Here is a 15,189-nt window from a genome sequence, read left to right as displayed (position 1 = left end):
TTTAGAGAAGATGCTAATTGCAAACACTCTGAGTGCATTGATCCACTGCTGCTCTGATTAAGCAATTATGCACAAACAGCACCTAGGAGGGCTGAAGGAGATTAGTTTGAAAGGGCCGGCTACTGGGTCTCCATTTCTGAGAGGCCTGCTGGTCTGCTCCAGAGACAACTCCAGTCCAGCCCAGCTCTTTAATTACCTTCAGAGGCACCGAAGTTTAAATTACATTCTGACTGTTTTCATATTAGCTTCTTCCAGTGCCCTGAACTAAGCATTGGCAAGGCTAGGGTCGGACAGGGAGGGTCCTTCTGCAGGAGGGGTGGCTTTCTCATTTGGTTCTTTAGTTGCAAGATTTCCTGAGTTTTGAGAGCATACCAGTAATTGGTTCCCTAGCAGAGGTTCACAGATACCCTAAAATTGTTGTGTGTCAGATTTGCCATTTTCAAACATCCCCAATTCGGTGTTCCAATGTGGCCTTCAGTTAGGATTTGTAACACACAGACATAGACACTTACTCTCTCTTTTAGGTATTAACACTGTAGCTCTAAGTACAGAATGTCCACAGTCTGTCCCCACCTTTATTTTTCACATCATCTCATATATATTTATACCTCAGATTGTTTCCTTACCTTCCTCTTTTCTAATCCTCTAGGAGGGCTTGGTATAAGTAGCATGTCATTTGGTCCCCAAAGTCAACAACCAGCTGAGATCAGCTTGGAATACTAGTCATCACCCTTGGCAACATTTTTCAAAGGAGCAGGAGTTTCCCAGCTCCTGTCTCTTCCCTGGACATGACGTATCTTGAAACTTCCTCACTAGCTTTTGGCTTTGTCTGAAGGAAGACAGAGGAGCCAGGGAAGAAGGAGTGAAGGGGTGATGGGGGTGAGCAGGGCCAGGCTACTGACACTCACTCTTCAGTGAAGAAGCAATCCTCTCTCCCCCAGCAGTACTCAGCTCGACTAACCTCTCCACAGGTAAATACTCATAGATCAGAGCACCCCTTCCTCTCTCGTGACCCTACCAGGGCTACACGACCTCATCACCACTTTCTGCCCAATGCTGTTGGCCACAGTGCCCCGTCTCCCTCCCATCCACTGAGCCATCAGGTGTACTTACTCCCAGCTTTGTTTGAACACGGTCTGCATTCACAGCCCACAGGCTTCATACCCACTTAAAGCCCCAGGCCTTGTGGAGGGCGGAAAGTGCCCAGATAGAAAAAGCCATCACATTTTCTTCCCAGGGCTGTATACCATCCACAGAGGCTGCGTGCGCCTTATTTACACTTGCTTATTGCATTTCGTTCATATTTTCCAAACAGGGCAGGTCTGCTGGGAGAACACCAAATTACCTGGGCCCTTCTCTGCCTGAGTGCTGCGCTTTCCTGGGGGAGGGAGCTGTCTGCCTGCACATTTGCAATAATGTAGCGGCCCTCTCCATTTCTCTAATGAAGCCCCAGTGGCTGCATAGATGATAGATGCTCCTGGGAGTATAACAGGAAGGCAGCAGGCTGGACTCAGCCTGTCCAAAGGACAACTGTTCTCACAGTAAAGCCCGATGGTGCTCCCTGCATCCTCTGCTGCTCGGCGAGCTGCCTCCTGGCACAGCTGGTAGAGCCTCCTTTACCTGTGAGGGCCTGGGGTTTCGATTTTTTTCCATGCACAGCATGGACCGGGTATATTAATTGCCTCAGTTAGTACTGGCTATCCACAAGCCCAGTTAATCCAGAAAGCTGGTCCAGGACCCAGAGGCAGCCCAGCAAGGAGACAGCTGAGATCCAAATCCTGTCCCTGCCACCTGATGGCGATTTGACTTGGGGAGTTTGTAACCCGTGCACCCACGGTTTCTTTCAGTGCATATATTCTGAACAACGATTATGTCTCTATCCTTATGGTAAGTGCTGAGAATGGAGGTGTGGGGGGAAATCAGACACCCCCTCCCCTCATGTAACTTTGCCACCTGGAAGAAGGGGGCATCTATTACAACCCGAATCTCCTGGACTTGTACTGACCCACATACAAAATAAGTGAAGGAGAGATGTCATTCTTTATATCCCAGGCATCTCTTCAGGCTTTTATGAAAAGCGTAACAATAAAATTCTAACATATTATGCAGACAACTGGGAGATGGGAAGAGGAACATAAATTTATCAAGTCCCCATTGTAAGCCAGTAGCTGTGAGGTAGGTTTTACTGATACTGTCTCATCTTACTCCATGTGGTAATGCTACGAGCTAAGCTTTATTAGCCATCTTGCAGATGGATGGATGGAAGTTTACAGAAGGCAGCAAGAGCACTGTTATGCCCAGTTAATAAGTATGCACTGGGAGCATTCTTTATGCCAGGAACGGACTGCATTAGGTGCTGGACTCCAAGAGCTGAGCCTTGGGGCGAGCCAGCCTCGAGGAGTGTTTTATGTTGCTATGATTTAGAAGGGGAGATGGACACTGAGCTGGAAGTTACAGGTGTGCTTTAAAGCAGAGATCTGACAGAAGATAAGCATTAGCGAGACAAAGAGAAGAAACGTGCTCCACCGAAACAGTGTGTGCAAAAGACAGCGCAGAGCCTGCAGGCCCAGGAGGAGTGAAAAGAGTTGGAGGCAGAGGCCACCGGGATCACATTAAGGAGTCTGGGTGGGCTTGTGCAGAGCAATTGAGAGCCTCTGGAGTAGCTAAGTGAGAAAGTGACTTAACCAAATCTCCCTTTTGGAAAGATCACTTTGGCTGCTGGGTGGCAAAGGGAAAGTGGGGAGCAAGACTGGGAGACCACTTAGGAGCCTTGTCTTGGTGGGAGGTCCCAGTGTTGCCTGGGCTGGCAGCAGAGATAGCAAGATGCAGGGGACTTTGGTGGGAGTCAGGACAGGCAGTCCTGGGTGTCTGCCCTGCAGATATGAGTGCTGGGCAGGGCCACGGTCTGATTCTAGGAGGAGGCAGAGATTGGGGGTCAGTCGATCTCAGAGATGCCACCAACACTAGCCATGCTGAACAGATTGAGATCATGGAAGAAAGGCAGAGAGTAACCTGTAGAAATAAGAAGGCAGATATGGAAAGATTGCAGAAGAGGATGCTGGGCAGAGATGAGTGGGAGAATGAAAGCAATTAAAAGTGAGCTGAAGCCAAGGTTGGGGGAGATGGGGAAGAGAATGGAGCGTGGAGGGCAGAGCGCTGGCTACACCCACCATTCAGGAAATACGGCAGGGGATGGGGACACAGTCCTGACCTTCACGACTTGGCCAGATCCTCCCCCAAGAGAGCAGCATTTTCCCCTCTGATGATTGGATGCTGGTGGCCTGAGAACTTTGCTTCTCTTACCAGGAGAGACTACCAGACAGCCCTCTGGAAATCATAAGGGTTGGCCCACCTCCGGGCAGAGTGTGAGATGGCAGATGGATGTGGCTTTATGGTTTTCTCCACACAGAAGTGTCTTTTCCCAAGGAAGGAACCGAGTGTGTGGGAGGTACCCATCAGGGGCCCTATTTCAGGAGCTTTAATCCTCCTCTCCTGCCTTTATCAGTGGCTATAATAGGCACCTTAAAAGGCAAGCACTTTTCTCCCATTGCCAGCCCATTGTGGCTAGAATACCGAATCTGAGCAAATAGCTGTCTGTGTGTCAGCGTCTTTGAGTATTTCTTTCCTCTGGGACATATCTGGCCCCAGGCAGACTGTGCCTGACTTGCTCCTTATAAGGACTGTTCGGTTGAGGACGCTAAGCATGAATAGGGAGCAGTAATTGAATGCCTTCTATCTCCATTTCGGCTTCTGATCTCTCTCTACCTAGGCCAGTGCCATCCTGCTTGAGGACTTGTCCCCGAGCGACAGGTTTGCTCCTTCAAGACTCCAGTCCCTGACTCGATCAGCCACCCAAAGCCTGCATACTTTGAGAAGCCAGTGGGAAATTCAGTCTTCTCAAGATATAGATTACCTGCACATCTGTCAGGGTTTAGTTAAACATGACTGACTAATTCATCCTGCAGCGTGAGATGGGGATTCATTTCCTTTGCAAGTTGACTTGGCAATTTTCTCTGCTCAAAGAACATTTAGAATAGACAGTGTGCATGGCAATTAGGAAGAAATAGATGCTATTAATTTTCCATTTTCAAACGTGAGATTTACTGTGGAGCCTACATACCATTCTCCTTGGAAAAACAGACCACAGCCTCTCCTGTTTAGAGCTGTGCAAAGTCCGAAAAGTTAGAAAAGAGAGCCTTCTATATTCCGCAGAGGCTCTGAACTGGGGCTGTTGTGAATGGAGGCTTCTCCCGAGGGTTGGTACTGGTACCTGGCAGAGACGAGCATCACCACTGTCAGCAGAAGCTCCACCTCCTCCTCCTTTCTGTGCATGTGGCTCAACGCGGGATGCTGGTCCCCAGCTTGAGTGAGCATGTGATCTCCTAGAGGCACAGACTTGCATGTCAGGATATCATGATGGACCTGCACAAGCTGGAAATCCCAAAGGTGGCTAGCTTCATCCAGTGCTCGTTATACAATGTTCTGCCACACTGGAAATACTGTGTATCTGTGTTGTCTCAGATGGAGTCATTCACTAGCCATGTGTGACTACTGAGCAACTTGGAATGAGATGGGTGCAAATGAAGAATTAAATTTTAACTTTTATTTCATTTTCATCAATTTAAATGAAAATAGTCACATGTGGCTCATGGCAACTCTACTGGATAGCAGAGGTATCTGTGTGTGCCAAAACCAGGTTAGCACAGAGGTGTATTGAAGCCAGCTGTGTGGCCAAAGCCAATTGTGTTTAGCTGTATTTGTCTTTGGGGCTTCCCAGGTGGTGCGAGTGGTAAAGAACCTGGCTGCCAGTGCAGGAGACATAAACACACAGGTTCGATCCCTGGGTCGGGAAGATCCCCTGGAGAAGGAAATGGCAACGCACTCCAGTATTCTTGCCTGGGAAATCCCATGGACAGAGGAGCCTGGCAGTCTACAGGCTTTGCAGAGTTGAACATGACTGAAGCAACTTAGCTAGTATATTTGCCTTACTGGTTTTCTGAATGCTGTGACAGTTGCTCTACACTTACCTATATATCATCAATTTTAAAATAAAAATAATAGTAGAAGTAATAAAAATCATAGCTGACACATGCTGAGTAATTACTACATACCAGGTGTTTTCCTCAGCATGTTACATACCTTGTCTATTTTATAGTCACATAATGATACCTTGAGTTTACAGGTATGATGAAACAGAGGCGCTGAGGAGTTAAGTGGCTGGTTTGAGTCACCCAGCAAGTCAGTGGTCACACCGGGATTCACACCAGGCGGTGGCATCCCAGAGCTCAAATACGCTGCTGCCTCTCCAGACAGTCCTCCGTGCCACTTCCTGGCTGCTGTTTTCAGATCCAATCGTGTTCTGGTTGTTGGAAGCCAGGTGTTGTCTTGAGGTCATTAGCGACCTGGGTATAAGCAATGGTCACACATTCCATGCTTTACAGAGTTCAGCTGTGGCTCCTGGCTGGAAGGAAGGCAGCAGCTAGACATGAGCACACTCAGGTTGCATAGACCTCGCCTGGGTCTGCTCACCACCTCACCTCAAGTGGAGGGCAAGAGAGTCCTTTCCTGCCTGAGGTTTAGGAAATTGGACTGTGTTCTCCATCAAGTACCGAACCCCAGGCTCAGGAAAGAGGGGCTCTCCTAAATGCAGTGAGGTAAACAGGAAGAGAGGCTCTGCCTAGTATTGTTGTCTTCTGGAGAGGATTCACCCCTTGGCAGGGCAGATGGGGGCTGATGGCCTCAGCCAAGTGAAGGCTGGATGGGAGTCTGAGTGAGACCCACAAGTCATTTACCACTGCCCGTGTGCCTTCTGGTGGAGAGCCTGGGTGTTCGCTGGGGTCCCTCTGCATTGACAGACTCTAGCCTTCATCTGCGTCTGGCCAGACATTCAGAACGCAGCTCTGTGTCATAATGGTGACTTGCTTGGCTTTTATTTATTTATTTTTATTATTATTTTTTTTTTCCAGTGGGTTTTGTCATACATTGATATGAATCAGCCATGGATTTACATGTATTCCCAATCCCGATCCCCCCTCCCACCTCCCTCTCCACCCGATTCCTCTGGGTCTTCCCAGTGCACCAGGCCCGAGCACTTGTCTCATGCATCCCACCTGGGCTGGTGATCTGTTTCACCATAGATAGTATACATGCTGTTCTTTTGAAATATCCCACCCTCACATTCTCCCACAAAGTTCAAAAGTCTGTTCTGTATTTCTGTGTCTCTTTTTCTGTTTTGCATATAGGGTTATCGTTATCACCTTTCTAAATTCCATATATATGTGTTAGTATGCTGTAATGTTCTTTATCTTTCTGGCTTACTTCACTCTGTATAAGGGGCTCCAGTTTCATCCATCTCATTAGGACTGGTTCAAATGAATTCTTTTTAATGGCTGAGTAATATTCCATGGTGTATATGTACCACAGCTTCCTTATCCATTCATCTGCTGATGGGCATCTAGGTTGCTTCCATGTCCTGGCTATTATAAACAGTGCTGCGATGAACATTGGGGTGCACGTGTCTCTTTCAGATCTGGTTTCCTCCGCGTGTATGCCCAGAAGTGGGATTGCTGGGTCATATTGCTTGGCTTTTAGAATTTGGGAAAAGTGACGGTGGTGGGCTTCACTTTTTATTTATTGAGACTTTCTCTCCTTGGGTCTCTAATTCCTGTCCCTCCCGATGCAAACTGCTAAATGCAGTGCTGGGTGTTCTGCCTCTTGCTAGTGGCCCACTGCCTGGACCCTTTGTCAGGATTCTCAGGACCTAGAATTAGGGTGAAATCAGGCAGCAAGGGAAAGTCAGCTCCCTTCTCTGTGCCACTGTCCCTCCTTTGGGGATTCCCCTCCTCCAGTCTTAGTTCTCGCTGAGACTATCAGATAGCCTGCATCTACCCATCCAGCATCTGGAGTTTCTTGTTCTCAGAAGGAGTGTTAAATTTTCTCTGTCCTACCCTAAAAGATGAGCTGGTTAGTTAAAGATGGGCTGCAAAAAAAGGACTCTTTCAGGGATGAGGCATCCACCTGTCCCTAAGGGAAAGTCAAATCAGCCTGTCCAAAGGCCGGCAAAATATGCCACACTCACAAACCCACATGTGAGCGGTGCAAAATTGAGAGTTGCTCATACTGGGGTCTTTTGATGTCCCAGGCTGCCTTTCCCTAAGAGCATTAACTATCCTTAAGTGTTTATCTCTTGGCATGAGTTCAGTGGAAAATGTGATCTTCTCTGGCAAACCGCAATAGCAAGTTTGATCTGGTTAGCAAAAGGACCCGTGACGGCTTTTGGGGGCTGGTATGCAATGCTTGCTTACAGAGTGCGGAGGCAGTCCACATTCAGGTTTGCATGGCGCTGCTTGCCTGGGAGTCTCAGCTCTCATTTTGTCACACTCTTTACCTGTGAAGGCAACATCTTTGGGGCCTTTCCCCAGTGGGGTAAGGAGTTACATCCTGGTTGGAGAGAGAGGTCTGTTTGGAGCATTGCATGTTGAAGGGAGAGCACCCATAGACTTAATGTTTCTTCCATCTGCTTTTTCTCCAGCCTGCACGGACACGGAGCTGAGAAGCCTTGCCTCCCGGCTGAAGGACTGGTTTGGAGCCCTCCATGAGGACGCCAACAGGGCCATCGAGCCCACCAGCTCGGAGACAGCCCAAGGCAGTAAGATGCGTTACTCCTGCTAGTTTATTTCATTTTAAACACCACATTTCCTCAGTTACTGACATTGACTGACCACCCTGAGATGCTGTTGTTAAAAGAAACACTAAGTTAAACGTACACAGTGACATTAAACATGCTCCAATTTCAGAAATATTAAAATATTGGAGGACAAGGAAATGCCTTAGAATGAAGAAAATACAACCGTTTAATTTTTTTAAATCGGGTTGCAAAGTTATCTAGTATTTAATACTGATTTTTAGGAAATATGTTTAAGTACATATAAAGATACAAACATGACAAACTATCATGTATAAAATAGATAGGCAATAATATACAACACAGGGATTTAGAGCCATTTTCTTATAATAACCTAGAATGGAGAAGAATCTGCAAAAACACTATGCTGGACACCTGAAACTAACACAATATTGTAAATCACCTACACTTCAATTAAAAGGAGTATAAGTCGTCAATTAAAAGACCATCCCCAAAAAAAGAAACACAAAAAGGCAGAATGGTTGTCTGAGGAGGCCTTTCAAATAGCTGAGAAAAGAAGAGAAGCAAAAGGCAAAGGAGAAAAGGAAAGATATACCCATCTGAATGCAGAGTTCCAAAGAATAGCAAGGAGACATAAGAAAACCTTCCTAGTGACCAATGCAAAGAAATAGAGGAAAACAATAGAATGGGAAAGACTAGAGATCTCTTCAAGAAAATTAGAGATACCAAGGGAACATTTCATGCAAAGATGGGCACAATAAAGGACAGAAATGGTATGGACCTAACAGAAGCAGAAGATATTAAGAAGAGGAGGCAAAAATACACACAAGAACTATACAAAAAAGATCTTCATGACCCAGATAATCACAATGATGTGATCACTAACCTAGAGCCAGACATCCTGGAATGCAAAGTTAAGCGGGCCTTAGGAAGCCCTAAGGTATGAACAAAGGTAGTGGAGGTGGTGGAATTCCAGTTGAGCTATTTCAGATCCTAAAAGATCTGAATGCTGTGAAAGTGCTACACTCAATATGCCAGCAAATTTGGTAAACTCAGCAGTGGCCACAGGCCTGTAAAAGGTCAGTTTTCATTCCAATCCCAAAGAAAGGCAATGCCAAAAAATGCTCACACTATCACACAATTGCAGTCATCTCACACGCTAGCAAAGCAATGCTCAAAATTCTCCAAGCCAGGCTTCAACAGTACGTGAACCATGAACTTCCAGATGTTCAAGCTGGATTTAGAAAAGGCAGAGGAACCAGAGATCAAATTGCCAACATCCATTGGATCATTGAAAAAGCAAGAGAATTCCAGAAAACATCTACTTTTGCTTTATTGACTATGCCAAATCCTTTGACTGTGTGGATCACAACAAACTGTGGAAAATTCTTAAGGACCTGGGAATACCAGACCACCTGACCTTCCTCCTGAGAAATCTGTATGCAGGTCAAGAAGCAACAGTTAGAACTGGACATGGAACAACAGACTGGTTCCAAATTGGGAAGGGAGTATGTCAAGGCTGTATATTGTCACCCTGCTTATTTAACTTATATGCAGAGTACATCATGTGAAATGCCACACTGGATGAAGCACAAGCTGGAATAAAGACTGCCAGGAAAAATATCAATAACCTCAGATATGCAGATGACACCACCCTTATGGCAGAAAGTGAAGAACTAAAGAGCCTCTTGATGAAAGTGAAAGAGAAGAGTGAAAAAGTTGGCTTAAAACTCAACCTTCAGAAAACTAGCATCATGGCATCTGACCCCATCACTTCTTGGCAAATAGATAGGGAAACAATGGAAACAGTGAGAGACTTTATTTTTGGGGGCTCCAAAATCACTGCAGATGGTGACTGCAGCCATGAAATTCAAAGATATTTGCTCCTTGGAAGAAAAGCTATGATGAACCTAGACAGTGTGTTAAAAACCAGAGACGTTACATTGCCTACAAAGGTCCATCTAGTCAAAGCTATGGTTTTTCCAGTAGTCATGTATGGATGTGAGAGTTGGACTATAAAAAGAAGGCTGAGCCATGAAGAACTGATGCTTTTGAACTGTGGTATTGGAGAAGACTCTTGAGAGTCCCTTGGACTGCAAGGAGATCCAACCCAGTCAATCCTAAAGGAAATCAGTCCTAAATATTCATTGGAAGGACTGATGCTAAAGCTGAAACTCCAACATTTTGGCCGCCTGATGTAAAGAACTAACTCTCTGTATACTCTCTGATACTGGGAAAGATTGAAAGCAGGAGGAGAGGGGATGACAGAGGATGAGATCACTGACATGATGGACATGAGTTTAAGCAAACTCCAGGAGTTGGTAATGGACAGGGAAGCCTGGTGTGCTGTAGTCCATGGGGTCTCAAAGAGTTGGACGTGACTGAGTGACTGAACTGACTGATACTTCAATTAAGAAATATATAGAACCATACCACTTTCACACCTGTAAGCTCTCGTGGCATGGCATATTCTTCAATTTTTTTCCTGTCACATAGAAAAAAATATGTTTCTGTGTGTATGTATACACATGCACACTTTACAGACTGTTTTATGGCCTTCTTTTATCATTCAGCAATACACTATGACTATCTTTCTATACTGTTGAGTAGTATTCTGCTTTGTAAACATGACATAGAATCTCAATATATTGATATAACATAATTCATGTAATTAGACCTTTGTTTGGGAGCTTTGAAGTTGCTCCTAATGTTCAGCTATCATAAGCAACACAGTAGCAAACATCTTTAATAACTTGGGCTTATGGACATTAGTGAGACTGCATTTTGTTTTCCAGAGATGGACTACTCGACAAGTGTTCCCTCTACCATCACCAAAGTGGCTGAAGACCATAATCTGAACCTCTCCATAAGCTGGAGAGAAAACTGGGGGTTAGGTCTGTGTGTTTGCACTTCGGTGGAGCCTCTCACTGCCTCTAACCCACAGGCCACTAGGGGGGCACTTCTCTACACTGTGGCCGCTTGGTACAGAAGGGCTGACTCAATAACACAATTGTTGAGATACATGGAGCTTTGCCATAGCCTTTTCTATGTAGTGATTTTTATTGATTTGTCAAAATATAAAAATACACGTTATTTAAAGCAGAGAGTATTTCACCCCATCCCTGATGTCACACTTGTGTGAACAGGATTCCTGAATGTAATGCTCCTGGATTGAGCTAAGTGAGTAAGAAGTGACACTGGTAACTGCTGGAACCCAAAGTCTAACCAGCATCTGGTCTTAGGCCCAAATCAGAATATTGTTCATAATTTCAGGGTTATTCTTTGCTGTTCACAGCCACCTAGAGAATGTTGATCTAGATGACAATTCGCTCACCAGGTTGGAATTTTTACCAATTAAGGGAAAGGTCGATTCTGGGAAGCAGATGCTATATGTCCAAAGAGAGGGTCCTGGTGGTTGTATGAGTGTGAAGAGGGATGTAAGATTCTTCCCATTCATGTCAAAGGCTTCCTTGGGAGTTGTGGACAGTGGGAAGCTTTCCCCAGGGATCTTCCAGGAGTGGCTGAGCCACTCGGCTTTCTGTACAGCCTTTCAATGAAGAGCTGATTGATGAAAGAGCTGCTCCTCACAGCCTCTAGTCCCAGGAGACTCCTTCTGCTGACAGCCAGTGAGCCTGCAAAATGCCTGCCCTTGGCCACAAGCAAATTGAGTCCCTGAAGAGGTTTTTAGGTGTGATGTTCTGAAACAGCTGGAGTGAAGGGATATAAAGGAATGAGACTGGGTTCGTCCATGAGGAACAGGAGGGAGAGACATTGTCAGCCCAGGAGTTCTGAAGGGGAAACCAGCAACCCTAGAAGTCCCATGCGTTTCGGGCCAACCAGCCAGAAGGGCTAGTCTGTTCCCCCTCCATCCGTGGATAGCAGATGCGGATGCCTCTCTCTTAGAGCCTTCCAAATAGGTGTGGGTGGGCTTGACCTTAGCCTATTGCCCAATGAGTTTGGCACTTCCTTTTGGTGGTCAGTAATCAATATTAAAATTTCCCAGAATCCTGAGATGGAGACACGATCCTGGGCTGCCAGCAGTTGCTGTTCCAGACTTACTCCTAAAATGGGGAAATGGGCTCTGGCCCAAAAAGCTATGAAGAGGAAGGACCAATGGCAGTCAGGAATCATGTTCACAAATGGGTTTACTAGTCCTTCCTTTTCCACAGCTTTAGACCTTAAAGCAGCCATTGAAATGGAAATATTGACATGATAGCTAGTTAGTCCAGTGGAAAAAATGAGCAAATTAAGAACAACTCAGATCTCACCAACCAATCAGACGACAACAGAGAAATAAAGGATACCACATTACATTGGACTGTCATGTTTCCTTCAGCTCTTCTTGACTCACTCACATTCTTGAGAGATCAAGAAAGTATTACTAAAAACTGTAAGTCTGAAGAGGGGTGGCTAACATTTTTACAAAACAGCTGAAGAAAATGAGAAACTGATATACAGAGAAGCTCAGTAACTTGCCCTTGCACATCACTGAACTGAATTTGGTGTCAAGCAATACAATTTTCAGTTCACTTAAATTTTATTCCTTTTATTTTTCCTTCTTTGAACCTATTGACTACTTGTTCATTGCCTTTTTTTTTTAAAGAATGACTAGAAGAACCAATCATAGAATTTTGTGAATATGGAGAAGACAGGCACAAAGACATTGGACATACACTGGAGTGTATAGATTGTACACTGGATGTACACTGGACTATACTTAATATATATTATACACTGGACAGACACTGGACTGTACAGTAGGTGTACACTGGATGTACACTGAATTGTACACTATACACTAGACATACACTGGTGTATACTGAACAGACATTGGACTGTACATTGCACAGTGGGATGTGCCCTTGGACTGTACACCAAGTGTACACTGGACTGTACACCAGATGTGTCCAGATGTGCATTTGAACTGTGCGCCAGATGTGTCCAGCTGTGTCCCAGATGTGCATTTGGGCTATGTGCCAGATGTGTCCAGCTGTGTTCCAGCTGTTGTCCAGCTGTGTTCCAGCTGTGTCCCAGATGTGCATTTGGGCTATGTGCCAGATGTGTCCAGATGTATCCAGCTGTGTTCCAGATGTGCACTTGGGCTATGTGACAGATATGTCCAGCTGTAGTCCAGATGTATCCAGCTGTGTTCCAGCTGTAGTCCAGATGTGTTCCAGATGTATCCAGCTGTGTTCCAGATGTATCCAGCTGTGTTCCAGATGTGCATTTGGGCTGTATGCCAATTGTGTCCAGATGTATCCAGCTGTGTTCCAGATGTGCATTTGGGCTGTATGCCAATTGTGTCCAGATGTGGCCAGCTGTGTTCCAACTATGCGTCAGATGTGCCCTAGATGTGTGCTAGACTGTACACTACTGTACACTGGACTGTACACCACTGTACACAGTACACTGGACTGTACATACTGTATGTACACTGGACATACATTGGATGTACACTGGACTGTGCACTACTGTACACTGGACTGTGAAGAAATTTAAACAAGTACCAGCATGATGTTTCCGGTACATCATGGACACACATCCTTTGAACATATATATGCAAAATGGCCAGCTCTAATGATGTCAAGATTTAGTTTCTTCGGATTTTTCCTTGAGGTCTAGACAAGATGCCAAAAAAGTTTAAAGATCAACTTGCTTACATTTTATTACAACCAAAGAGTGATTGATTCTAAAGCATATAATGTATAGCTCAAAAACAAAAAATAAAACTCCCACAACTGAACTTAGAATAGATGTACTTTTTTTACCCATGGTTCATGTTTTCCAAGGAGAAAATTTGGTGATAAACATTTGTAAATGTTTATGTTCTCAGAGTTCTGGGAACATTAAAAAATAAAATTTCCCTTTCCCATGTATTAAAATGGTAATATCCTCTAACATGGATGAATATCACATAAATTATTCTGTACAAAAGTGTGGAGCCATTTAGTGTCAGAGCAAGTTATCTTCCTTTATTCAGTCGCCCCTGAGGACATCATCAATATAGAGATTGTCGAGTCATGACCTTCAGTCAAAGAAGAGGCCAGATTATGTTGCATAGTATCTCTTCTTGAGAAGGGGTGTTTTTCTAAGATGTCTTTTAAGATATCAAAAAGAATAAATTTAAAAATGGAAGAGTTTTTATATTGGAAGGGGGTAAACTGCAATAGCTAGACAACCTTTCTCAACAAATTCCACTGGGCACTTCCTGTGTGCCTCTACAGGCTGAGTCTATGAAGGAAACAAGACAGTCTTTGCTGTCAAGTAGCTAAGGGTCTAAATTACAGGTACTGAAAATGGGAGGGAAGCATAGGCTTCCATGAGAGCTCAGAGGAGGAGGTGCAACAGTTTACTGACCTCTGGACAGTGAAGACTTTTTTGTAAAGACACTGCTTTAAAGGGTGGGCATGCTTTCTTCTGTCTTATATCATGCTGGCTAAGCAGGGGTTCCTGGTGAGACACATATAATCCAATGACAGGCTATAGATAAGAACCCCAGAGGGACAATCAACCCCACCAGGAGCCTCACTGACAGTTACTGTATCACCCCTTGCGTTGCTAATCCCTCAGCTTAGCACCCAAACCTACTGGATGTCCTCAGGGTAGGAGGATCCCATGTCATGCAAGGCAGAGGCAGCCCTAGAAGAGGAGGGACCGAGAATGTAGACTCAAGGTTGGGCCACCTGAACTTGAATCTCAGCCCCACAGCTGTATGACCTTGAATAAGTAACTTAAACCTTGAGCTTAAAAAAAAAAATCTTTAGAGAGGGTAAAGCATCATTTCATAAGCTGTTAGAAGGATTCAGTGAGATAATCAAGTATAAAATGCTTAGAAGAGTGCCTTAAGTAACTCAAAAGTGAACAATTTTCATCATTTTCTCAGGAAAATAAAACCAGTCTTAGAAATCCAGATTATGGAATAATTTGAAATGGCCTGGTAGTTTTGATTCTGAAAGAAAGATGACTTTTAGATGTGGGGCATATCTTCTCTGGGGCTTGTCTGCAGTAGACTTAATATCCCCAGTGTTAAGCCAAGTGTCATTATTTGAGTACATATAGTTTCCATTGTAGAAACAATTCTTTAAGAAAACTACCCCTCCCCCCCACCCCTGGGAAATAAGAAAGAAATGATTGTCTGAGTCAATTTGGATTCCATATCATGTATCTCTTGAGGGGATTGCTGAAAAGAAAAAATGGAGAACAAACACAGGTATCTGGCTTGTTTTCCCATTAATGTTCAGACTTTTGGATTGAACAGTCCTTTGAGATATAATCACTGCTTCTGGATTGTGCCACCTAGTTTCATTTCACTGCCATCCTTTTTACAATAGGTTCTTTTGTTTTTTCAAATAATTTTTCCTCAATAGAAAAGCATAATTTGCAGTATTATCCATTGGTCTTCTTACTCACCATGTCTGTACTCCTCCTTTCAGGTATCCCTTGTTTTAAGCAAGTCTGATAGATTCCTATTTATGAATTTCTAATATCTTTGTATTAGATGAAAACTCCTATTTACATCACAGATAAATTAGCATTGGGGATTT

The 15,189-nt window shown here is 44.5% G+C and overlaps 1 protein-coding gene across 2 annotated transcripts in view; it reads left to right on the top strand.

The window, feature by feature from the left end:
- SPOCK1 (SPARC (osteonectin), cwcv and kazal like domains proteoglycan 1) overlaps nucleotides 1–15,189 on the top strand; it is a 559,487-nt gene that overhangs the window by 520,758 nt on the left and 23,540 nt on the right. For both annotated transcript variants that reach the window (XM_043912845.1, XM_043912844.1), the window contains one exon: nucleotides 7,532–7,648. In XM_043912845.1, the coding sequence (XP_043768780.1) occupies nucleotides 7,532–7,648 (117 nt within the window). The remainder of the gene's footprint in view (nucleotides 1–7,531; nucleotides 7,649–15,189) is intronic.

The sequence above is a fragment of the Cervus elaphus genome, chromosome 9, assembly GCF_910594005.1.
Source record: "Cervus elaphus chromosome 9, mCerEla1.1, whole genome shotgun sequence".
NCBI lineage: Eukaryota > Metazoa > Chordata > Mammalia > Artiodactyla > Cervidae > Cervus > Cervus elaphus.
This window is presented reverse-complemented; position numbering and strand designations above follow the sequence as displayed.